At 38.3% G+C, this 27910-nt stretch overlaps 1 protein-coding gene across 4 annotated transcripts in view; it reads right to left on the bottom strand.

Annotated features, from left to right (window-relative positions):
* The window catches only part of OSBPL1A (oxysterol binding protein like 1A), a 238929-nt gene that overhangs the window by 142876 nt on the left and 68143 nt on the right, over positions 1–27910 (bottom strand). For 3 of the 4 annotated variants that reach the window (XM_064294638.1, XM_003406354.4, XM_023543922.2), the window contains exons 8-13: positions 24128–24189; positions 23982–24026; positions 22860–22933; positions 22686–22749; positions 12736–12834; positions 11386–11508 (exon numbers count right to left, since the gene is read on the bottom strand). In XM_064294638.1, the coding sequence (XP_064150708.1) occupies positions 11386–11508; positions 12736–12834; positions 22686–22749; positions 22860–22933; positions 23982–24026; positions 24128–24189 (467 nt within the window). The remainder of the gene's footprint in view (positions 1–11385; positions 11509–12735; positions 12835–22685; positions 22750–22859; positions 22934–23981; positions 24027–24127; positions 24190–27910) is intronic. The other variant, XM_023543923.2, reaches the window with a different exon arrangement.

Below are 27910 nucleotides of genomic sequence, written 5' to 3'. Positions count from 1 at the left end.
AGAAAATAACAAATGTTGGAGAGGCTATGAGGAGACTGGAAATCTTATGCACTGCTGGTGGGAATGCAAAGTGATACAACCATTTTGGAAAACGATATGGCACTTCCTTGGAAAGCTAAAAACAGAAATACCATTGTTGTTGTTGTTGTTAGGTGGCGTCGAGTTGGTTCCGACTCGTAGCGACCCTATGCACAACAGAACGAAACACTGCCCAGTCCTGCGCCATCCTTACAGTCATTGTTATGCTTGAGCTCATTGTTGCAGCCACTGTGTCAATCCACCTCATTGAGGGTCTTCCTCTTTTCTGCTGACCCTGTACTCTGCCAAGCATGATGTCCTTCTCCAGGGACTCATCCCTCCTGACAACATGTCCAAAGCATGTAAGACACAGTCTCGCCATCCTTGCCTCTAAGGAGCATTCTGGCTGCACTTCTTCCAAGACAGATTTGTTCGTTCTTTTGGCAGTCCATGGTATATTCAATATTCTTCGCCAGCACCACAACTCAAAGGCGTCAACTCTTCTTCGGTCTTCCCTATTCATTGTCCAGCTTTCACATGCATATGATGTGATTAAAAATACCATGGCTTGGGTCAGGCACACCTTAGTCTTCAGGGTGACATCTTTGCTCTTCAATGCTTTGAAGAGGTCCTTTGCAGCAGATTTGCCCAATGCAATGCAACTTTTGATTTCTTGACTGCTGCTTCTATGGTTGTGGATTGCAGATCCAAGTAATTGATGGAATATCAATTGAGATGTTTCAACATACAGATGCAGCGCTGGAGGTACTCACTTGTTTATGCCAAGAAATATGGAAGACAGCTTCCTGGCCAACTGACTGGAAGAGATCCATATTTATGCCTATTAACAAAAAAGGTGATCCAACAGAATGTGGAAATTATAGAACAATGTCATTAATATCAGAAGCAAGCAAAATTTTGCTGAAGATCATTCAGAAACGGCTTCAGCAGTATATTGACAGGGAACGGCCAGAAATTCAGGCTGGTTTTAGAAGAGGACGTGGAACCAGGGATATCATTGCTGATGTCACATGTATCCTGGCTGAAAGCAGAGAATACCAGAAGGATGTCTACCTGTGTTTTACTGACTATGCAAAAGGCATCCGACTGTGTGGATCATAACAAACTGTGGATAACACTGCGAAGAATGGGAATTCCAGAACATTTAATTGTGCTCATGAGGAACCTTTACGTAGACCAAGAAGCAGTTGTTCGGACAGAACAAGTGGATACTGAGTGGTTTAAAGTCAGGAAAGGTGTGTGTCAGGGTTGTATTCTTTCACCATACCTATTTAATCTGTATGCTGAGCAAATAATACGAGAAGCTGGACTATATGAAGAAGAACGGGGCATTAGGATTGGAGGAAGACTCATTAACAACCTGCGTTATGCAGATGACACAACCTTGCTTGCTGAAAGTAAAGAGGACTTGAAGCACTTACTAATGAAGATCAAAGACCACAGCCTTCAGTATGGATTACACCTCAACATAAAGAAAACAAAAATCTTCAGAAGTGGACCAATGAGCAACGTCATGATAAATGGAGAAAAGACTTAAGTTGTCAAGGATTTCATTTTACTTGGATCCACAATCAAGAGCCATGGAAGAAATACCATATGACCCAGAAATCCCACTCCTAGGAATACATCCTAGAGAAATAAGAGCTTTCACATGAATAGACATGCACACCCATGTTCATCGTAGCATTGTTCACAATAGCAAAAAGATGGAAACAACCTAGATGCCCATCAACAGCTGAATGGATAAACAAACTATGTACATACACACAATGGAGTATTACACAAGGATAAAGAAGAATGATGAATCTATGAAGCATCTCACAACATGAATGAATCTGGAGGGCGTTATGCTGAGTGAAATAAGTCAGTCACAAAAGGACAAATACTGTGTGAGACCACTACTATAAAAAGTCATGAAAAGGTTTACATGCAAAAGAAACAATCTTTGATGGTTATGGGGGGGAGGGGTAAGGATGGAAAACTACTAAATAGACAATACATAAGTGGTAACTTTGGTGAGGAAACCCTGGTGGCGTAGTGGTTAAGAGCTATGGCTGTTAATCAAAAGGTCAGCAGTTTGAATCCATCAAGCCCTCCTTGGAAACTCTATGGAGCAGTTCTACTCTGTCCTATAGGGTCACTATGAGTCAGAATTGACTCGACAGCAATGGGTAACTTTGGTGAAGGATAAGACAGTATGCAACACTGGCAAAGCCAGCCCAACTTGTACAAGGCAAGGTCATGGAAGCCCCACAGACACATCCACTCATTTACTAACTCCCTGAGAGATTGAACTGCAGGGCTGTGGGCTGTGGGGACCGTGGTCTTGGGGAATATCTAGCTCAACTGGCGTAACATAGTTTATAAGGAAAATGTTCTACGTTCTACTTTGGTGAGTAGCATATGGGGTCTTAAAAGCTTGTGAGTGGCATCTAAGATACTCCACTGGTCTCACCCCTTTGGGAGCAAGGGAGGATGAAGAAAAATAAAGACACAAGGGAAAGATTTGTCCAAAGGCCTAACGGACCACAACTACCACAGTCTCCACCAGATTGAGTCCAGCACAACTAGATGGTGCCCAGCTGCTACCACTGACTGCTCTGACAGGGATCACAATAGAGAGTCCCGGACAGGGCTGGAGAAAAATGTAGAACAAAATTCTAACTCACACACACAAAAAAAACCAGATTTACTGGCCTGACAGAGACTAGAGAAACCCCTAGAGTATGGACCCTAGACACCCTTTTAGCTCAGTAATGAAGTCACTCGTGAGGTTCACCTTTCAGCCAAAGATTAGATAGGCCCATAAAACAAAAAGAGACTAAAGAGGCACACCAGCCCAGGATCAAGGACTAGAAGGCAGGAGGGGATGGGAAAGCTGGTAATAGGGAACCCTAGGTCAAGAAGGGAGAGTGTTGACAGTGGGATTGGTAACCAATGTCACAAAACAATATGTATTAAAAAAAAAAAAAATTTAATGAGTAGCTAGTCTGTTCTGTAAACCTTCATCTGAAGTACAATAAAAAAAGAAAATATACTTTAAAAATGGTTTTTGTTAAAAAAACAAAAACAAATGGCCCTAATGTTTGGAAATCACACACTGATTTTAGCTCAGAAATATAAGTATACACAGCCCCCACACAATCAGACCAATAAAGAAATTTTCTTAGCAAGTCCAAGTTTACACAGATAAAGTAAAAGCCAGTTATAGAAATTGATCTTCTTGCAATCTTAAAATTCTACATGTTTCAATCCCTAAAACCAAAACATAAAATCACGGTTTCATGACATAAGCTGCATCTCATACTATTGTGAATTTGGAAGTTTGGAAATCAAGCAAATCCATTTATTTATTATCAATGTCATTTTGAAGTTAGTTTTATTTACACCTTTCCCTTAAAGAAGTGGGAAGAACAAGCAAGAAAAATCATAATTGTAAATTTGATTAAGGAGCCCTGGTGGTGCAGTGGTAAAGCACTCAGCTGCTAACTGAAAGGTCAGCAGTTGGAACCCACCAGCCGTTCTGTGAGAGAAACATTGGCAGTCTGCTTCCATAAAGATCAAAGCCTTGGAAATCCTACGGAGCAGTTCTACTCTGTCCTATAGGATCGCTATGAGTAACTTCGGTTGGTTATGGCAACAATCCAAAACTAGATGCTATTGAATCAATTCCAACTCGTGCCAGTCCCATGTGTATCAGGGTAGAACTGCGTTCCACAGGATTTTCAATGACTGATATATATTTTTTTATTGTGCTTTAAGTGAAAGTTTACAAATGAAGTCAGTCTACAAAAACTTATATACACACCTTGCTATGTACTCCTAGCTGTTCTCCCCCTAATGAGACAGCACATCCCTCCTCTCTACCCTATATTCCCCGGGTCTATTCAACCAGCTCTTGACTCCTTTTCCTTCTTATCTCACCTCCAGAGAGGGGTTCTCCACATAGTCTCACGTGTCTACTTGAGCCAAAAAGCTCACTCCTCACCAACATCATTTTCTTATATTCCAGTCCAATCCCCGTCTGAGGAGTTGGCTTCGGGAATGGTTCCAGTCTTGGGCTAACAAGGGGTCTGGGGACCGTGACCTCCAGGGTCCCTCTAGTCTCAAAATGACTGATTTTTTTTTAAAGTAGATCTCCAGGTCTTTCTTCCAAGGCATCCCCGGGTGGACTTGAATGCCAAAACTTTCAGTTAGCAGCCAAGCGCATTAACCATCTGCACCACCCAGGGACTCTACAGAACATATTTATTCTGAGAGCCTTGGTCTTATTAGCTTTAGAATCACATCGTTGTAGGTAGAGTAATATGGTTAGTCTTATGAAGCTTCCCTACTCTGTGCTCCTATTCTCAACTAGTCCATCACTAAACCTTTTGCTCATGCAAAACTAGACCTCCTGTAGTTTAATGGGAGCCCAGGCAGTGCAGTGATTAAGAACTGGGCTGCTAACCAAAAGGTCAGAGTTTGAATCTACAAGCCGCTCTGTGGAAGCCCTATGGGGCAGTTCTACTATGTCCTATAGGGTCGCTATGAGACGGAATCGACTCGACGGCAATGGGTTTTTTACAGGTAGTTCAAAAAACCTGCTGGGGGGATTTTAGGGGTAGCTCAATGTGCCAAAGTGACACAGGTAAGCACATTTTTCACCTTACAAATGTTTTAGTGCTTATGAAGTTCAGCTCAACCACAGAAGAATTATTCACAACACCACTTTAGTGACAGCCAACATTCTCTTTAAAATCTGTACTACTCTCTTTGCTTTGAGAGCCCCAACATAAAAATATAATTCATTTTTAATCTTTTTTTGAAAAGGGAGAATCTCTACACTATGCAATTAAAAATGCCACAGAAAGAGAAATGGCATGCTTGATAGTTTTTTAAGTCATACTCTGTGAACACAGGATGAAGGCAGGAAAAGTCAATCTAGGGGCACTGAAAACATGCAGACCAAATGCATCTCTCATAATTTATTAATAGAAAGTTATTCTCACTCGATACATATTTAATACTCCTGCCCATGTGCAATTCAAGACTGCTGTTTTCTCTTTTCCTTCCTGTGCTGAAAGTTAGCCGGACATAGGAAGTAAGCACTAGTTTCACTGGCTGACTTTGGGTCTGTAATAATCGTGATAGCTCCTGAGGTTATTACCAGAGACAGGAAACATTCTTCATAGCATCACTGGATCACAATGATCTTCCCTTAGCATATCTATCTGATATTTACTAAAAACAAAGTTTCCTTGATCGATAATTTACGTGTTTCAAAAGGTATAAAATAGATCAGCTGGAGAAGGTTCAATCTACACACACTGTTTTACAGTTGGTACAATGAGTGTCTCCTAAATAATTTAGTGCCACTTAAGTGATATTAAAAAGAACAGAAAGAGATTATTAATATAATAAAATATAACTCAGTCTCCAATCTGTAATAATTTCCTCTTAGCAGCTACTGGCTACACTATGCAAACCTAACAATCTACTTATGAAAGCTAATGATTATTAGTTCTTTCCAGAGTGAAATGACGTCTCATTCTTGATTTCTACACCACTCAAGTTAAGTCAGGGGCTTTTTTTCAGTTTCAATTTTTATTTATATATTCTACACAAATGGGATCCCACTATAGGCAATGTTCTAATACCTGAAGTTTGACAGTATTATTTTAAACCCAAGTTATCTGGGCACAGAGATGCAGACCCCAGCAGGTTAGAAGGCACTGAGGTGAAGAGGAGAGCCACCCTGAGAACACAGGGCCCCTGTTCCTACTTCTGTCCACTCCACATCCCTGACCTATGGGGCAGCTCAGAAATGTGTATCAAGCGGATGGGCAGCTATAGAATAGTGGATGGTAGAGGAGACAGGTAACTAATTCTGGCTATTTGCTGCAGATAATCTACATTTGATTAACTAGGAGCAGAAAGAGATTGTCTATCACAGATGGGGGATAAACAAACTTCGTTCATTCGTTTGCTAGAATACTACTCATCAATTAAAAAAGGAACTACTGATGCATACAACATTATAGTGAGTAAAAGGCAAAAGCACAAAAGGCACGTATTGTATAATTTCACTTAACATGAACTCTGTAACAGACAAAACTGACTTCTAATGACAGAAACAGATCAGTGGTTGCCTGAAACGGAGGTGGAAGGCACTGTCTGGGAAGTGGCTCAATGGAATTTTCTGGGGTACTAAAAAATGTTCTGTATCTCAATAGGAGGAGTAGTTACGCAGGATACATACATCTGTCATAACACATCAAATGGAATGCTTAAATTCATTTTATTGTATAAAAATTATTCCTCAATAATGTTGATTTAAACTTTTAAAATAAAAGACTGTAGAACTCTGATAACTCTCCTCTTTGCAGAAAATAGCCAGTATTGGGAGTACTGATTCCCTGGTACTCACCTCCAAGTCCTCCTAACTCCAGCCAATCTCACATCAAGGATAATCCCATATTCCACTGTTCTTCAATCTAAATCAACTCATAGGCATTACTCTTCAAGGAGCCCTAGTGGTACAATGGTTAAGAGTTCAGCTGCTAACCAAAAGGTCAGCAGTTCAAATCCACTAGCTGCCCCTTGGACATCCTATGGGACAGTTCTACTCTGTCCTATAGCATCACTACGAGTCAAAATTGATTCGACAGCAACAGGTTTGGTTTTGGTTTTTGGTGATGACCATCGCCCTGCTTTGTAATTTTTTATTGTTTTATTCTACAATAGTTATTTACACAAAGAAAAAAAATTCAAAACAAAAGGGTATACAGAGAAAGGTAACTCTCAGACGTACCCTCCTCCACCTTTTCCAGCCCCAAAGCAACAACTGCTAATAACTGTTCATCTTTCCAGCCTATACACAAATATGTGTGCACAAATCCTTATTTTTTTTTCCCCAAGTGCTAGCATATTACATACATTATTTTATAGCTTGCCCTTTTCACTTAAATATATATCTTAAGTATACTGGGATCTTAGTTATCTAGAGCCAAGGCCATCCAATTGTAGTATATCTGTCATAGCAGCACTAGGTAATTCAGACAGACTTTGGTACTAACAAGTGGGGGTGTTGCTGTAATAGATACCTAAAATGTAGAAGGGGCTCTGGAATTGGGCAATGGATAGGGGCTGGAAGAGTTTTAAGGTACCTAATAGTAAAAGCCTAAATTGCCTTGAAGAGACTGTTGGCAGAATTATGGACATCAAAGCCAATTTTGATGAGGGCTCTGAAGAAACTGAGGAGAGCTATAGAGAAACTCTATCATCTTAGAGAATACATATGGCACCAGCAACAGAATGTTGCTAGAAATGTGGCTATTAAATGTGCTTCTTGGTGAAGCTTTAAAAGAAAATGAACATGTGACTGGACAATGGAGGAACAGTAATGCTTTTCATGCAGTGGCAAAGAACTTGTCTGAATTATGTTCAAATGTTTAGGGGGACATAGAACTTGCAAGTGATGACCTTGGATATCTGGCTGATGAGATTTCTAAGCAAGATCTTAAGGGGCCAGGTGTTTTCTCCCTGCCGCTTATAGCATAATTCAAGAGGAAAGAGATGGACTTAAAAATAAACTGTTCAAAATGAAAACAGAACTTAAAGATTTGGAAAATTCTGTTGTGCAAACTAAGGACATGTGCTCTAGAATGTTCACCAAGTATATGGCTACACAATCTTTTGTTAAAGAGCTGAAGCCTGTATCAGATGGATCTAACCAACTACCACAGCAGAAAACTCATCAGCTTAGAATGAAGGGGACAGAAAAAGAACAAAAGGAAAGAATTCTGTCTGCCTCTTGGAATTCTACAGGCGGGAAACAGGCCAAAGGAGTTACATATGTTGTCTTCCAGGAAAAGGACCATCCCTCGAGCAACTGAGAAATCAGCAGAGCTGTCAGAGGGAGCATGGGAAGCAGAGCCTTCTTGGTTTCAAAGGGTGGGGTCACAGTTTCCTGGATCTCAAAGGGTGGGGCAATAGCCTCCTAGGTTTCAAAGAGTCAGATCTTTGCCAACGCAGTTCCAGACTGTGGGGCTGCCATTAAGGTGTGCTGGGGGATGGGGCCATCGCCCAAAGTTGAGGCAGTGGGGGTGCCATGCCCAAGGGGCAGAAGATCAGGTTCTGCTGGGGCCAAGTAGATGGAATTGTCACTCAGATGGACCAGGAAGGATGGGGTAAGATAGACGCTAAGACACATGGAGATCTCCAAGGAACCAGGAAGTAGAAGCTGAAGAGACAAGGACCTTTCTCCAGAGCCAACAGAGACAGAACGCCTTCCCGTAGAGTTGGTGCTCTGAATTTGGACTTCTAAGCCTCCTAAACTGTGAGAAAATAAACTTCTGTTAAAACCATCCACTGTGGTGTTTCTGTAACAGCAGCACTAGGTAACTAAGACAACCAGTATATGTAATCTACTACCTCGTTCTCGTATGGGTGCACCAATATTTACTTATCCAGTTCCTTATGGATGTTATTTGGAGCCCTGGTAGTACAGAGGTTAAGAACTTGCCTGCTAATCAAAAAGTCAGCAGTTCAAATCCACCAGCCGTTCCTTGGAAACCCTATAGGGCAATTCTACTCTGTCCTACAGGGTTGCTATAAGGTTGGGATTGACTCAATAGCAATGAGTTTTTATTTATTTATTTGGTTTTACTGATGTATATACATCTTTCTGTACGTTCATTTTAATTAGGAATCTTTTACTGTTAAATCAGGAAAGCTTTATATTATTTTCTCACTTAGTTAAAATGTAACATCATATGCTTATTACTCTTTATAACACAGACACAACTTTGATCCTACAGAATCAAAACATACTGAACAAATAAAACCCCCACTTTGCTAATACAGCATTGTCCATCAAAGAACCTTCTAAAATGATGAAAAAACTCTACATCTGTGCCATCCAATATGGTAGCCACTAGCCACATGTGGCTCCTGAGCACTTGAAATGTGGTTAGTAAAATAAGCAACTGAATTTTTTATTTAATTGTAATTAATTTAAATGTAAACAGTCATGTGCCTAGTGGCTGCTGTTTTGGACAGTGTAACACTGTGCTTGAATTTATCTTCCAACGTTTATTTTCCGAAATAGTATTTTCAATTTGTGCAACAACCATAAGGCCAATATCTCAACAAATATAAGTTATACTTTTCTCCATGGAAGCCTAATCTCAAGGTAGAGTTAGGAGAAAATGTTTTAAGCTTTTGGAGGCTTCATTTTGGGAAAGATAAAACAAGATCAAAGGTATCATACAACATTTTCAATACAGACATTTTTTTTCAATTTCTTTCAGATCTACTTACTAATGCAAAAGCGACCTGTGGATATAAGGTCAGTTTTGTGGTTAATTTGGATGGTTTCGTTTAGGGGTTTCCAGTCCTGTAGTTTTTAATTTCCTTTAGAATGTCTACAGACATCTAGAACAAATTGGTTCTACAAATTGGCCCCAGAATTTCTTTGCATTTTGGGAACCCAAGGACCCCGGGCATCCTGTAACCTGCCTACTGCAAGCTACATTCAGCATACTTCAAAGGTCATCTTAGATTTTATCTATTTTGGACCAGCTACTTTTTTTACCAGAAGTTGAGACAAAGTCAAGATCCACATAATTAGCATTCAAATTCTTTTGGACACAGATACGCTATAACCTGCAAAATCTGAGAATGCTTAAAAATGGCTAAAACTCTGACTTCAGACACTGTAAAATCTAGGCCAAAAATTATGATTTTAAGGTTAACATATGAACAAAATATTCAAATAAGGAATAAAAAGAAAGGCTGATAACCTAAATATTTAAAAATTGTATTAAAGGAAAAACTTTTCTTCAAGAAAAATTTTTGTAATAGTATGAAAGCTACTATGCTTTTATTTTACATGTAGTTTCCATGAAAAAGGTCTTAAAATTACCATACTCTTGGGAAAAATACTGATATACTTCGTTGTCTTTCCAGGTTTTATCATTTACCTTATATTGAGAGTAGATAAATAAGGGAGTATTTCTTTTCACTTACAGAATACTGACTAGAAATTAAAATATTCAGCATAGTTTTATTTTTTACTTGTTTAACATGACTTTGGGCATATGTATTTAAGCCTTCTCTATTTGCCCAAACGGTTTTAATGTTATTTAGATGCTCTAACAGCTGGTACTTTGGCAAAGTCCATTTATCTGAAAATTATGTTTATGATTGTCATATTACACATTAGGCTGTAAAAGAGAAGTAGTATTGGTAAACCAATTGTCAACAAATTCTAGGAAAGGTCTTCAACAAAATGGAAGCACTCACATTCTTTAATATTCCATCAAAATTTAAGATTAGGGATGAAAAGAATCAATATCTCTTTCTTATATAAGTTTCTCAACCCTTAACCCCCCGTCCACAAAAACAAACAAACAAACAAACAAAAAACACCAAACCCATTGCTGTTGAGTCGATTCTGACTCATAGCAACCCTATAGGACAAAGTGGAATTGCCCCTTAGGGTCTCCTAGGAGCAACTGGTAGGTTCAAACTGCCGACCTTTTGGTTAGCAGCCTGAGGTCTTAACCACTGCAGCACCAGGGCTCCTTCTCAGCCCTCAGTGCAAAACTTAACTTCATTAAAGTTGTTGATTTAAAAATATTCAAACTACGCAACTAATTCATTAAATTTAGGAGGCAAATTCATATGCTCTGACATAATTATTTGGACTGAAACTCATCCTTCCCTCTAGTTCTAATTCTTCCAAACCTAATTTCCATTCTTTTATAGACAAGGTGAATCTATAAGGTACAGCTAGAAAACTGATATCCCAAAGATACCTCTTTCATTTCAATTAAACATGCTGATGTTTCTCTATGGATAAGGAAGGCATTGATGTCACTTCAGATGAGGGCCTCCCCATTCATTACTGACACTTTACCTTACCTCTAAGCAATGAAGTTACAGATTGCAAGTGGTTTTAAATGAAACTACTCACTAGGAAACGTATCACTATGGTTGCATTATTTAAACTTTGAAATGTGCAGTGAAGTCATAAAGGACAGCAAGTGAAGCTATGCACACTCCCCCTACTGGCAACAGTTTTCAAATAGAATGACAAGCTGATGACAGCAATCTAAATATTTTAACATTAAAAGATATACCTAGGCACATGCCCATATCTTCAGCACTTATCTACAGAGATAGTATTACCATGACAGAGACATCACGAATACCAAAAGAATATGAGCAGACAAGGAGCAATCTATTTCTATCATTGTTAGGAACCTTAATTTCAAAACCTCACAATTAAGAAAAAAAATTCTTGGTACAACCTAAGTGGCAGAATTAGCTATAATGGTCCAGTTATGTTTTTCTACTTACTTCTAAAGATTCCTTCAAGTCTACAGCAGAAACTGTATCTTCCTCTTCATCATCAGTCAACTGGTCTTGGGAACAGTAGTGAGTGCTGTAAGCAGAGTGTTCTTCTATTGCTTCTAGCCAGTCCTGAAATAATACAAGGATTTCAGTAAAAATGAAGATGCATTTTTACTCAAAAAGAATAACAGGACGGTGATCTGGGGAGCATAAAATTTACATGGAAAAATAAATAACTGGCCTCAAGAAATAAGGCAACTAACAATGAAATAATGATTCAGATCTCTTGTCCATAAAAGATGTCTAAATAAAAAAATTTCCCAGTATTTTTTAAATATCATCTATAAGTTTATACAGTCATTAATATTAATACACATATTACCCAGTACCCAATATTAGGGAGATTAAATAATATATAGGAATTTTTCACTTTACCATTATAGAGACTCAACACTGTTGAACAAGTTACTATACAATAATCAATCCAGTCACACAATTTTACCAACTTATATAACCATAAGAAAACTCAGATCTTTTTAACATCGTCAACAATTGTCCTATGCTTTAACTTCTACTTATGTTTTTTTAAAAAATCAGTGATTTCCCAAAAGGAAATTGAGACTGTCCAGCCTAAAAATACATGTCTTACTTCTTCTTCATTTTCTTAAAGTATTATTCAGGGTCAGATCTTACCATTTTGGGAAATGTTGAGACAGCAAGGATTTCACAACTGGAATATTTAGGGCTCTCTGAAGGCCAAAGCTATCCACTCTGGGAAGACTTTTTTAATACATGATTTACATATATATATATATATATATATATGTCTATAGATACTGGTTTGATTTAAAGAAATAAGGATTCTACATTAAATGGCTGTAACGTGATTTTCTGTTGACTGAGTCTCAGTTTTCTCACTTGCTACTATTGTACAATTTACCACAAAGGCAGAGTCTGTACTGTAATGGGTGTCAGAACAACTGGGTTATAGTCCAGGCAGGCTCTGTTACTTGCAAGGTGTACGACCTTGAGAAAATCACTTCAATCTTATAGTCTTCAGTTTCCTCACCCATAAATTAAGGGATAGACTAATCACTTAGGTATTTTCTAAAACCAATAACTACCTCTTAGTATCAGAGAATCAAAATGAAAAAAAAATTTATGAACAGAAAATACCTGCAGGTACATGTTAATAAAGAGCTAATTCATAAACCAAGTTTCAAAAGCTTCATATAATTGCCCCATTAAAAAGGTATGATCATCAAGGCTTTAGATGTTAATATTAAACCTATCTTACATTCATGTTTTTAAATGTTCTTTAAGTTTTATGAAAGATAAATCAGTCCATAAATTTACCTCTCTTGACTGTTGAAGGCTATTCTTAGGAACCCTGAAGCCATGAATAGTGTCATCAAAGCATTTAATAAAGAAGAGGCAGCTATCACTGGATTTTACCTTCGATATAAAGAAATCAATAAGACAGTAACATTCACTTGCATAAAACAGAACCCTAGAAGTATCTGTACATAAAACTAAACATATTAACATGACAATGATATACAATTAAACAACTTCTACATATTAAGAAAAATTGGAAAAACAATTTACACTGGGAGTATCAAATGTACTATAGCTTATCTAAGTCAAATCTGGGTTTTACATTCTTAATTACAGAAAGTAAATCCTGATAGTCCATTGGGTATGTAGTGTTAGTTTCATTTTTTCTATTAAATACAATTTATTGTGCACTTTAGCTGTAAAGTCCTTTAAAAATCACAGCTCTAATTTCTTATGCATATCACTCTCCTGAACTTTTTGTTTTAATTCAGTGTAGAAAACGTTTGGGCTGAGTATAAAAGAATGAGTAGAAAATACGTTTGATAAAGAATGAGAAAAGGTAGAGAGGATAAGAAGAATGAGAAATAATTGTCTTTTTGAAATATGAATTTGGAAAAAAGAGGGCTTCGGAAAGTAAAAGGGTAGACTTCTGCTTTAAGGTCCTACCAGAGGACCCTCTTGAAGAAAACAGCTATGAAGCCTGGACATAAAGTAAAAAACAACTACTAGGAAGAACAGTAGAGTGAACAAAAGCTAAAAGACTCTGATGGGGGGGGTACACTCTCTTGTAGAAAAGGAAACGAGGAGCTATACAAGTAAGTTCCCTTCTCCAAGGCTTTTACTCTGGGGCTAAATACAGTCCACATGGTACACACAACACCAGCAAGTACACAGCAAACATTTACAGTCTTTGTACCTTTGTGAATTAGAAAACTGAATTCTGGAAGCAATTGAACACTCAAGAAAGGAAAGGAATTACACAAGTGAAAGAGCCAGAGAGGGATCCCCAAACTCTCTACTCGTATCTCTAAATGACTCACAAATCATACATGCACAGAAAAGACTCAAAGCAACTCACATAAACACAACGTATCTGAACTAAAACCAGAGCTGAGGCTCAAAAAACAGTTCACAATGAAAACTCAGGCAAGAAAATGACTTGCTAAAAAAAAAGGAAATAACACTTACTAGAGAAAAAGAATTCAGACTCTCCAGAACTTAACATTCATAATACTTAAGGATATAATACAAAATTACCTGACATACAAGGAAGCAAGGAAGAGGAGTAAATTCTCGAAAGAAGAAAAAAAATTAATTAAAAGGCAAAATTTGTTAGAATGGATGAAAGAGACTGAACTGCATGCTGTCTATAAGAGACACATAATAAGTATAAAGACACAGACAGGTTGAAAGCAAATGAATAGAAAAAGAGATTCATGCAAACAGTAAAAATAAGAAGGCCAGGGTGCTTATAGCAGTATCATACAAAATAGATTCAAAACAAAATGTATTGCAAAAAATGAGGAGGGTCATATCAAGTTCCCCCACATGTCTGTCAGTTTGTTGCACTGTGGGAGTTTGTGTGCTGCTGTGATGCTGGAAGCTATGCCACCGGTATTCAGATACCAGCAGGGTCATCCATGGAGGAAAGGTTTCAGCTGAGCTTCCAGACTAAGACAGACTAGGAAGAAGGACCCGGCAATCTACTTCTGAAAAGCATTAGCCAGTGAAAGCCTTACGAACAGCAGAGGAACATTGTCTCATACAGTGCTGGAAGATGAGCCCCCCAGGTTGGAAGGCACTCAAAAGATGACCGGGGAAGAGCTGCCTCCTCAAAGTAGAGTCAACCTTAATGATGTGGATGGAGTAAAGCTTTTGGAACCTTCATTTACTGATGTGGCATGACTCAAAATGAGAAGAAACAGCTGCAAAAGTCCATTAATAATCAGAACCTGGAATGTACAAAGTATGAATCTAGGAAAATCATCAAAAATGCAATGGAACACATAAACATCGATATCCTAGGCGTTAGTGAGCTGAAATGGACTTGTGTTGGCCATTGTGGATCGCACAATAATATAGGCTACTATGCTGGGAATGACAACTCGAAGAGGAATGGTGTGGCATTCATCGTCAAAAAGAATGTTTCAAGATCTATCCTGAAGTACAATGCTGTCAGTGATAGAATAATATCCATTCGCCTACAAGGAAGACCAGTTAATATGATGATTATTCAAATTTACGCACCAACCACTAGGGCCAAAGATGAAGAAATAGAAGATTTTTATCAGCTGCTGCAGTCTGAAATTCATCGAACATGCAATCAAGATGCATTGATAATTACAGGCAATTGGAATGCAAAAGCTGGAAATGAAGAAGGACCAGTAGCTGGAAAATATGGCCTTGGTGATAAAAACAATGCTGGGGGTCGAATGATGGAATTTTGCAAGACCAACGACTTCTTCATTGCAAATGCCTTCTTTCACCAACATAAATGGCAACTACACACATGGACCTCACCAGATGGAACATACAGATATCAAATGTACTACATCTGTGGAAAGAGATGATGGAAAAGCTCAATATCATCAGTCGGAACAAGGCCAGGGGCCGACTGTGGAACAGACCATCAATTGCTCATATGCAAGTTCAAGCTGAAACTGAAGAAAATCAGAGCAAGGCCACGAGAGCCAAAATATGACCTTGAGTATACCCAACCTGAATTTAGAGACCATCTCAAGAATAGATTTGACGCCTTGAACACTACTGACAGAAGACCAGATGAATTCTGGAATGACATCAAGAACATCATCCATGAAGAAAGCGAGAGGTCACTGAAAAGACAGGAAAGAAAGAAAAGACCAAGGTGGGTGTCAGAGAAGACTCTGAAACTTGCGCTTGAGCGTCAAGCAGCTAAAGCAAAAAGAAGAATTTGTGAAGTAAAAGAACTGAACAGAAGATTTCAAAGGGCCTCTCGAGAAGACAAAGTAAAGTATTATAATGACATGTACAAAGAGCTAAAGATGGAAAACCAAAAGGGAAGAACACATTCGGCATTTCTCAAGCCGAAAGAACTGAAGAAAAAATTCAAGCCTCTAGTTGCAAAGTGAAGGATTCCATGGGGAAAATATTAAATGATGCAGGAAGCATCAAAAGAAGATGGAAGGAATATACAGAGTTATTATACCAAAAAGAATTAGTCAATATTCAACCATTTCAAGAGGTGGCATATGATCAGGAACCGATGGTCCTGAAGGAAGAAGTCCAAGCTGCTCTGAAGGCACTGGCAAAAAACAAGGCTCCAGGAATTGATGGAATATCAATTGAGATGTTTCAACAAACAGATGCAGCGCTGGAGGTGCTCACTCATCTTTGCCAAGAAATATGGAAGACAGCTTCCTGGCCAACTAACTGGAAGAGATCCATATTTATGCCTATTCCCAAGAAAGGTGATCCAACTGAATGTGGAAATTATAGAACAATGTCATTAATATCAGAAGCAAGCAAAATTTTGCTGAAGATCACTCAAAAATGGCTACAGCAGTATATCAACAGGGAACTGCCAGAAATTCAGGCCGGTTTTTTTTTTTCAGAAGAGGACATGGAACCAGGGATATCATTGCTGATGTCACACGTATCCTGGCTAAAAGCAGAGAATACCAGAAGGATGTTTACCTGTGTTTTATTGATTATGCAAATCCATTCGACTGCATGGATCATAACAAACTATGTATAACACTGCGAAGAATGGGAATTTCAGAACACTTAATTGAGCTCATGAGGAACCTTTACATAGATCAAGAGGCAGTTGTTCGCACAGAACAAGGGGATACTCATTGGTTTAAAGTCAGGAAAGGTATGCGTCAGGGTTGTATTCTTTCACCATACCTATTTAATCTGTATGCTGAGCAAATAATATGAGAAGCTGGACTATATGGAGAAGAACAGGGCATCAGGATTGGAGGAAGACTCATTAACAACCTGGGTTATGCAGATGACACAACCTTGCTTGCTGAAAGTGAAGAGGACTTGAAGCATTTACTAATGAAGATCAAAGACCACAGCCTTCAACATGGACTGCACCTCAACATAAAGAAAACAAAAATCCTCACAACTGGACCAATGAGCAATATCATGATAAACAGAGAAAAGACTGAAGTTGTCAAGGATTTCATTTTACTTGGATCCACAATCAACAGCCATGGAAGCTGTAGTCAAGAAATCAAAAGATGCATTGCATTGGGTAAATCTGCTGCAAAAGACCTCTTCAAAGTGTTGAAAAGCAAAGATGTCATCCTGAAGACTAAGGTGCGTCTGACTCAAGCCATGGTAGTTTCAATGACATCATATGCATGTGAAAGCTGGACAATGAACAAGGAAGACCAAAGAAGAGTGGACGCCTTTGAATTGTGGTGTTGGCAAAGAATATTGAATATACCGTGGACTGCCAAAAGTATGAACAAATCTGTCTTGGAAGAAGTGCGGCCAGAATGCTCCTTAGAGGCAAGGATGGTGAGACTGTGTCTTACATACTTTGGACGTGTTGTCAGGAGGGATGAGTCCCTGGAGAAGGACATCATACTTGACAGAGCACAGGGTCAGCAGAAAAGAGAAAGACCCTCAATGAGGTGGATTGACACAGTGGCTGCAACAATGAGCTCAAGCATAACAACGATTATAAGGATGGTGCATGACCAGGCAGTGTTTCGTTCCGTTGTCCATAACGTCGCTATGAGTCAGAACTGACTCGATGGCACCTAACAAGAACATATCTAGTTGGTTAATCAGGAAGACAACAATCATAAATATATGTGTGATCAATAACAGTGCAAGAAATAAACCATTTCATAAGCATATGAGATAGCAGAATAAAGAGTCACTGAACTTGAAGACAGACCAATCTGAAGAACAGAAAGAGAAAAGAATGAAGAAAAATGAACAGGGCCTTAGGGACCTGTGACACATCATCATGTGTACCAACATACAACGATTAGAGTTCCAGATGGAAAACAGAAAAAGATTTTTAAAAAATAGTTGAAGAAATGATGGTCAAAACTTCCCAAATTTGATGAAAACATTAATTTACACACTCAAGAAGTCTGATAAACTCCCAGTAGGATAAACTAAAGGAGATCCACCCATCACAGTCACAGCTGTTGAAAGACAGAGAATGACAAAGAGAAAATCTTGAAAGCACCAAGAAAAAAATGAGTCATCAGGCAAAGGAAAAGCACAGTAAAATTAACAGCTGACTTTGCACAAGAAACAATGGAGACCGGTGGCAGGAGGGTGGCCTATTCAAAGTGCTGAAAGAAAATTTCTATAGCCAGCAAAACTACTGCTCTAAAATGAAAACAAAATAAAGGCACTCCCAAATAAACAAGGAGTTATAGAATTTGTTGCAAGCAGGCACACCTTACAAGAAAGGGTAAAGGGAGTTCTTAGGCTGAAAGAAAGTGATACCAGACAAGAAACAAAGAGAACTGGTAAAGGTAATAGCATAAATAATTATAAAATGCAGTATAAATGTATTTTCCACTTTTTTTCGTTAACTGATTTAAAAATAACTACATAGCACAATAATTATAAAATTACATTGTTGGGCTTTAACATACAAAGATGCCCTATATATGACAATAATACTACGAAGGAGCAGGGGAGGGGATAGAACTATATTGGGGCAAGAAAATCACCCCAAATGGTAACCTGAATCCACTGGGAAAAAGTAAAGAGAACTGGAAATGCTAAGCATGTGAGTTCATATAATAAAAAATATATATATAAATAGACTCCATAAATACATTTTTCCTACATTCTTTCCTTCTTAAAAACACACGAGATTAACATATGTCCACACAAAAACTTGCACATGAATGTTCACGGCAGCATCATTCATGATAGCCTAAAAGTGGACACAACCCAAATGTCTATCAATTGATGAATGGATAAACAAAATACAGTATATTGACACAATAGAATATTATTTGGCCATAAAAAGGAATGGAGTCAGGATACATACTACAACACAGATGAACCCTGAAAACATTTTACTAAGTGAAAGAAACTCATCTTAAAAGACCACATATTGTATGATTCCATTCATATGAAATGTGCAGAAAAAGCAAATCTAAAGATAGAAAGTAAATCAGTGGCTGTCTAATTTAGGAAGGGTAGTGGGGGGAGATGGGGACTGTTAATGGTATGAGGTTTCTTCTTGGAGTGATGGAAATTGATTGTGCTGATAGTTGTACAACTCCTTGACCATACTAAAAACCATTGTATTATACAGTTTACATGAGTGAATTGTATAACATGTGAATCATACCTCTTTAAAGCTGTTAAAAAAAAAAAAAAATACACATAACATTGAATAAAACAATAAATATAACATTATATTGCTGGGTCTTTAAACATATATAGTCAAGATATCTATGACAATAACACAAAGGAAGGGGTAGGAAATGGAGCTATCTTAGAACTAAGTTTCCATATTCTATGGAATTAAATTAGTATTAATGAGAAGTAGATCGTTATAAATTAAGATAGCTATTGCAATATCTAGAGCAACTGCTAAGAACCGAAAAATATAATAAAATAATTAACATGAGAAATAATACCTATTGAATGGAAAAGAAGGAAGAAAAAGAAAAACAATAAAAAAGCATGAACTCAGAAACAAATGACAAATGGAAACTTAACTATATCAATAACGATGTTAAATGTAAATACATTAAACAATCCTAAAACAAGGTAAAGATTGTCAGACTCGATAAAAATACAAGATACAATTATAGGTTGTCTACAAGAGACAGACTTTGGGTTCAAAAGACACAAATAGGTTCAAAGTAAAAGGATAGGAAAAAATACATCATGCAAACAATATCCATATGAGAGCTGATACGGGACTTGAAGCCGAAAAAATGTTACTAGGGACAAAGAGAACATTTTACAATGACAGAAGGGTCAATTCTTAAGGAAAATATAATAATTATAAACAATATGCACCTAACAACAGAGCCCCAAAACGCATGCAGCAAAAACTGACAGACTGAGTGAGAAACAGAGGACATATACATAAAGCCAGCAAGGATATGAAGGATGTCTACAGAACACTCCACTCAACAACAGCAGGATGCATGTTATTCTCATGTACACATGGAACACTCTCTAGGAGAGACCAAATGGTAGGCCATGAAACAAATCCCAATAGATTTAAAAGGATGAAATCATACAAAGTATGTTCTCCAACCAAAATAGAATTAAATTCGAACTCGACAATAGAAGGAAATGTGGTAAATCCACAAATATTTGGAAATGAAACAACACACCTCTAAACTTATTGATCAAAGGGGAAATTAGGACATATATTGGGCTGAAAGAAAACAAAAACAGAACATACAAAAATTTATGAGATCCAGTGCTTTAAGAGAAATTTATAGCTATAAACTCCTATATTAGAAAAAAATCTCCAATCAATAACCCAAGCTTTCACCTTAAGTAACCCGAAAATGGACAGTGCCAGCCTTACAGCAATCACTCAATGAATGCCCATTAGCTTGTATTGATAAGTGATTCCTAAGTGTAGACTTCAAGCAGACAATTAAATAAGAAACTGTAAGTTGCAAAACAAGATCAGGGCTAACACAGCAGGAACTAATCAACTCCAGAGAAGCCAGAGGCCAAGAAATTTTAAAAAAGAAGGAAGGGGCAATTTGTTTATTTTTTGTTTTAAGGAAAATGTGAGTGAGATTAACCCTTCAACTGAGGGTTTTAATCACATACAGGTATGCGTCGCTTAGCGTCTACAATACATTCTGTGAAACAGGACCCTATGTGATTTGGACGCTGTTTGAACACCTGGATCCGTGTGGCACAGGCCTGGGGGCTGCTGTGTAGTGCTTGGTCTGGGCAGCTCATGCTGTGGATGCCTCAGGTGAGCGCTCAACCAGGTCCTACCTGGCCCTGCAGCCCCATAAAGGTCACAGCAGAAGGGCTCTGGCTGTGGTCCTGGGCAGCAGACAAGCAGTCTGGAGACCCCTGCCCAGGCCGGCCCTGTGATGCTGCCAACCTAGTATACTTGGAAGCAAGATTGGGTGCCCACTCTCTCCAGCAACAGGAATGCCTGTTCCCGTGGTGGTGGGTTGGGGGGGAAGGGCGGAGAGGCAGCAGGGTAGGCTTGCTGCCAAGTGGGGCTGTGGGAAGGTGTTAAAAATATAAGTAGTATGTCTAAACTGCAGGGAGCCAAAGTGTTACCTTAAAACAAAAGCAAAGCCAGGGGAAAAAGGAACAATCAAAAAGCAGCCCAGTTCAGGGTAGACTCATGTATACCAATGGTTTTTGTCATTTATGGCTGGGCTAGATTTATGACTTGGCACCCCAAAGCTGTAAACAGAACACAAAACAGCAAACACTTGCTCTTTATGGCATATTGCGGCTGCGCAACATGAAAGGGGGAGGTGGGCTGCGGGCAGAGCCAGCCGCAAAAGTCCACTCAATGGCATTTTCTCTTCAAACCAGCCCAGCTGGGTGCAGCATTTGAAGAAAGAAGGCATGAGTCAATAATCAACCTGCACTTTTTTCTCAAACTGTTGATGCGACTTTCACTGCCTTCTCTGCTAATCCAGGTGCAGGAAGGCCAGCTCACTCATGAGAACCTGCCTGAGGAAGGGACGGTGCAGGCCAAGGGGGCTGAGGGCCTCTAAGCCAAGGCTGAGGTGCCTGGGCTGCATATCTTTCCATCAGCAGACCACACTGATCCAGTCACAGGAGCCAAGGGGGATAGGAGTTGGGAGTTCGGACCCGGTCTTGAACACCGCAGACTAGGTGGCTTCCAGGCCATGTGCAACAGCTGGGCAGAAGTAGGGCTCCAACCTCAAGATGTGGGTCTGGTGTTCTGGCACTCGGACACCTGGGTGCCCTGGCCTACAGACATACGTGCAGTCTGACATTGCCCAAATGGACATTAAGCAACACATACCTGTGTAGTCAAGATACATATGACAACTGTAGTACAAAGGATGGGGTAGGAAATGGAGTCATCTCAGAGCAAAGTTTCCATAGTTTATGGAATTGAGTTAGTACTGGTATTCAGTCGATGAATACAGAGCAAGAACAGAAGAGGATGTTTAAAATTGTATCCAAAGAAAGTGACTGAAAGATCAGATGGGATCAGAGGTAGATACCTGGGCCTTCTGGTCTAACGTGAAAGGAGGCAGAGGTGCGAGGACAGTGAAGGGGCCGAACCTTGTGTAATCAGATTGTACCGCTGGGGTATGTGACTAAGCCTGTGGCTCCTCAAGGGGAATGGTGCTTGTCCCCTGAGAGTCTACACACTGAGAAAGGCAGATGCTGTACTCTAAAGAGCAGATATGCTGCTATGGTATGCTGATGGCCTAAAGGACATGAAGCAAGAAACAGGGAAGAATGTCTAGGCCCCAGGCTTCAACCAACCTCTATAGAAGAAAAACTCGCTTATTCTCCTGGCTTGTAAAACATCCAGAAGTGAAGATAGAGAACCTAAGAATTCTGATTTTGTCATAGGTTTCAAATTTTATTTAACCTCAGAAAAGAATTACCCATGGACAAACACACACATATGCATATATATGTACTCATATACATAAATACACACACATACATATCTACATACATATATATAAACATACTCAAATACACACACGTAAATATTAAAAACCTCTGCATAAATGTTTTTGAATCATCCATCTCTCATTCCACAATATATGGAGATGACCAAAAGTTGACTGTATTTTTAAATTTCTCTCCAAATGCAGATTCTGCAACTTTACTTGTTCACAATTTTGGCAACGAAATCTATACCCATGGTTTCATGTATCTATAGAATCCCACAGAACCCCAAGATTTCACAAGGCAGCTTATACAGAGGATCTGGGGCAATCACTTGTAGAACTAATTCATGGTTTGAGCAAAAGGTACACATCTCATCCTACCGTGCATACTGCTTGAGTCAGGTGTTTGCATCCCTGGCGATAAATATGATGCACTGCATCAGGCCTTCAAAATAAATATTAAATTATCAAGCCAAAATGAAAACAGACAAGTGAAAAACTTTTTTATCTTTCAAAAGTCAGATAGAATGTACTTATTACGAGGCTAATACTTACTGTTTCCTGTACCATGAGAGGACTCCATGTTCTAACACTACCCAGAATAATCTCCAGCCAAAGAATCTTGAGCTCTAATGGACAAATGACAAAGCATTTCCCAAGCTGACACATCTAAGATCAAATATTTGACTGATAAAAAGTAATTTAGTGATGACAATTACATCTGAGTCCTTCATTTAGACAGTTCTGCTGAACACTAAAAAAGAATCAAGCCTGAGCTTAGATACCTGATGCAGTAACGAAACATATCACTACAGGGTACAGGAACAGAAAAAAAACCGTACCAATAAGCCCAATGATGAATATGGTTTATTATCCTGACAGTACTGCTCAGGGATATTTATAGGAAACACACTGGCAGTGGCCTTCAAAGACAATTTCCTCAAAGTCATGAAAGAACTTCTAAAAAAATTATCCTAAATTTATTTTGTACACAGTAACCGTGCACGTACATAAATACATACAGGGAGTGCTTGCGAATGCAAAATAACTGAACTATAAAATTCATACAAATTTTTGAACCAGAAGGATTTTATATGTGTGCTTTCATAAGCTCTGTGACAATTCAAATATTAATTTCCTCATAGGTCCTATATAGACTAATGTTTTAAAAAAAAAACTTGCTGCCATCAATCGATTCCAACTCATGGCAACCCCATGTGTTACAAAGTAGAACTGCTCCATAGGGTTTTCTTGGCTGTAATCTTTACAGAAGTAGTTCACCAGGCCTTTCTGGTGGGTTTGAACCGCCAACCTTTAGGTTAGCAGCCAATCGCAAACTGCTTATGTCACCCCAGTTCAATGTTTACAACAAAAACAACACTGTAATTTTATGATTAAGTGAGGGAAAAATGTATTTTGCCCCCACTCTGGGCCATACAAACTTGGTCACCTAAAAGTATCAGACCATCAATACAAAGAAAGTAACTGCTACAACCAGGAGTATAGCCTAATGAAGTCCAGCAGTATAAAAATGGTTTATATTAAAAGATCTAAGAATGATTAAATCACCCATACTTCAGAAATGACAGAAAAAATAAAAACTTCTTATAACAACCATCACCTGAGAATTCTTCTTTCTAGTTTTATAATAATAATAAAAAAAAATTCTAAACTTACCTTCCAGAGAGGGCCTTCATAACGTTTCAATGCTTTGTAGATGACCTATTAAAAACATTTCTTCATTAAAATTGTATCTTTACACTTCAAACATTCAGTATTTTTTTCTAAAAATTATTATATAAATTTACTATATTACTACATACCTTATTACCCGTAAGTATGTGTTTCATTTCAGCTCCCTGGGCAAGGTCAAGAGGTTTCTGATCTGTGTAAAGTAAAAGGAAAAAAGCCGTCAAGGCATTGATGCTGCAATCGCAGTAACACAATATTCATTCATTATTCCACTAAGTGCACCTTTTTCTTCTCCCCCCAAATTACCTACCTGAAATTGCCATCTCAATTCTTTATGGCTTCCTTTTTGGTAGCTAAGAACACTCAGTACAGGTTCTGTGATCACTCAAGCTTTCTTGCCTTAAGCCACTGTGTATTTCCTATGGCTGCTGTAATAAATTACCACAAACTTAATGGCTTAAAACAGCACAAACTTATCATCTTGCAGTTCAGGAGGTCAGAAGTCCAAAATCAGTTTCACTGGGCTAAAACCATGATGCGGCAAGGCTATGTTTCTCCTGGAGGCTCCAAGGGAGAATCCGTTCCTTTGCCTTTTCCAGCTTCTAGAGGCCGTCTACATTCCTTGACTTGCGGCTCCTTCCTCCACCTTCAAAACACATCATTTCAACCTCTGCTTCCATCCTTATATCTTCTCTTTGTATTTTGATCCTCCTGCCTCCCTCTTACAAGGATCTTTGTGATTACATTGGGCTCGCCTAGATAATTCAAGATTATCTCCCCATCTCAAGATCCTTAATTTAATCACATCTTTGGGGGTCATTATTCAGCCAAACAAGTAGCCCTGGTGGTACAATGGTTAAGCACTTGGCTGCTAACCAAAAGGTCAGTGGTTTGAACCTACTAGCCACTCCATGGGAGAAAAGACCTGGCGATCTGCTCCTGTAAAGATTATTCTTGTGTACCGTCGAGTTGATTCTGACTCATAGCGACCCTATAAGGATCAAGTAGAACTGCTCCTTAGGGTTTCCTAGGCTGTAATCTTTACAGGAGCAGATTGCCAGGTCTTCCTCCTGGAAAGCAGCTAGTGGGTTCAAACTGATGACCTTTCGGTTAGCAGCCGAATATGTAACCATTGTGTCAACAGGGTTCCTTTCATAAAAATTATAGCCTAGGAAACCACATAGGGCAGTTCTACTCTGTCATATAGGGTCACTAAGAGTCAGAATCAGTGCAACGGCACCCAACAAGAACATTTGGCCTATCACATCACCCTTTAGCTACCTTACTGGGAGACAGGTGGTTAGAGAGCTCAGAAGCTAAGAATGTAATGGTCCATGACTAAACACAAAAGGAAAAAGTGATAATGGAGAATGAAGTCAGCAGAGTACTATGTTAACTTTCCCTGAGCTTACAAATGCAAGCACTTTACATTTGGCCAAAATAATATATCAGACTGAAACTCTGCAGAGCTCCTTTAAACTCTGCAATAAGGCAATATATTCTATTAAATAACCATCTTATAAATATCAAACATTTGCTATGTATTGGGCAACTTTTTGCATAAGTATCTCCTAATGAGAGTCTATTATATGTGCCAGCTATTCTTTTGAGCACTGGGTATTGGGGGGAAAAAAAAACTGGGGAGGGAAGACCGACATATAAGGCATGAGAGACAGGCAATAAATTAGTAAAAGAGGGTATATCGGATAATAACCATACTATGCAGAGATTTTTATAAATGAATGATTTGATAGAAAATAACCGGGAGACCACTTTAAGTTGGGAATTGGGAGGCTAATTAGGGAAGGCTTTTCTGAGAAAAGTGTTTATGTTGAAAAGAAGATCCAGCCTTGTGAAAATATGGGGAAGGGCATTCCAGAAGAGAAAACAGCTAATGCAAGCGCCCTGAGAAAGGAACAATTTCATGGGCAGGAGATAAAGTCAGTGAGATAGACAGAGGTTCCATCATGTAAGGGCTTTGTAGGCCAGGATTTGTGCGCTAGTGTAAGCTTTGTTTTATTCTAAACATGACAGAAAGCCAAAGCAGAAGAATAACATGATCTGACCTATGTTTTAAAACTCTGTGAAAATATTTCTAAAAAATAAGACAGTTGGGAAATGTGAACTTTTGGCTATTTGATGATTTTAAGGAATTGCTAAAATACTTTGAATAGGGTAATACTATGTGATTGTGTCTTTTTAATAGCTTTATTGAGATATATAATTCACATGCCATACAATTCACTCACTTAATGTGTACAACTTAATGGTTTTTAGTATATTCACAGAGTTGTGTAACCATCATGTGGTCTGTGCGTTTTTTGTTTTTGTTGTTAAGAAGACTATCTTTTAAAAAAATACCAGAATATTTACAAACGAAGTGGCATGATGTCTGGAAGTGGGTGGTGAGAGATGAAACAAGACTGGCCATTACTGATAATTTCTGAATTATGGTGTTAAGCACATCAATTAATTATACTATCCTATTTTTTAAGCTTTGGTAATTTCCACAATATTTTTAAGGAACTCTGCTGACACAAATAGTTAAGTGTTTGGCTGCTAACCAAAAGGCTAGAGGATGGAACTAACACAGCTGCTCCGTGGAATGAAGACACGGTGATCTGCTCAGGTAAAGATTACAACCTAGGAAACCCAGTGAGAGAAGTTCTACTCTGTGACATGCAGTGACTATGAGTCAAAATCAGTGCAGTGGCACACAACAACATAATTTTTCTTTTTTAAAAGAATACTGTGGCTGCTATATAGAAAATGGTTTATAAATGTGACCAAGAGAAAAGCTGGGAGACTAGTTAAAAAGCAATAGCAATAATCCAGGTGAAAGATAATGGTTATTTGGACTAGAGATTTAGTAGTAAAAAAAAAAAAAAGATACTTGTAAAGATGGAGAGAAGTACATGGGCTTGAGGTTTATTTTCAAGGAAGACTTACAGACCTGCTAATGGATATAACTGGGAGCAATCATGTATAACTTCAATAGTGGGGCAAAAACTTTTTAAAATGTTAACTGAGAAATAACCAGTTCCATTTTTTCTAGCCCGCACATAGGAAGGCATCTTATATAAAGTCTGCCAACTCTGTGTTATTTTCATTCTACCTACAGGGTGCTTTTGAGAAATTATTCCTTTAGGCAGAGAGGAAGACAACAATGTGATTTCTTTCACAGAATTCTCCCCTAATACCAAAAATAAATACTGAACTCCTGTCAACTAGATGAAATTCCAGTCCAGTGCCCTCATTTTTGGGTCCAATGTCCAAAGTGTTTGGCACCTTGGCACACAGTAAGAATTCAAGAAAATAGTTTTTGAACTGAATGAAATAGCCTCCCTACCTGCATGGGCACCATAAGCAGTCTTTTTAAAAATGTATCGCATCTTCTCTCAACAACAACAAAATGAAGGAAAAAACAGGAATGATTTAATATTTAAAATTTTGAATGATACTTGTTTGTCTCTTAGTGGTAAAACTCAGTATTATAACAATGCCAATTCAAAAATTTATTTACATGGAATGTAACTTCAAATAAATCCCAACAGTATTTTTACAAGGAAGCTAAGAAAATTATTTTATATCTTAACTGGAAAACTAAACAGATAAGAATGTCAAAGATAATCTTTACAAAGGAAGAGTAGTAAGGGGAAAACCTTATCAGACATGAAAACATTATAAAAGCCATCACTAAAAATGTAATACAAGGATAGCAAGGATAAAATTACATTACAGGGCACATGAAATATAAAGACATAACTAGTGATAACAACAAAATAGGAAGACGGTATTGGTACAGAATTTTTGTATGTTACTTAAGTTGGTACTAACTTACCCAAGGGTTATAAACACAACACTATTCATGGTAACCACTAAGAAAATATCTGAAAAAAAATCATACATAAAAG

This window comes from Loxodonta africana, chromosome 11 (assembly GCF_030014295.1).
Source record: "Loxodonta africana isolate mLoxAfr1 chromosome 11, mLoxAfr1.hap2, whole genome shotgun sequence".
Classification (NCBI taxonomy): Eukaryota; Metazoa; Chordata; class Mammalia; order Proboscidea; family Elephantidae; genus Loxodonta; species Loxodonta africana.
This window is presented reverse-complemented; position numbering and strand designations above follow the sequence as displayed.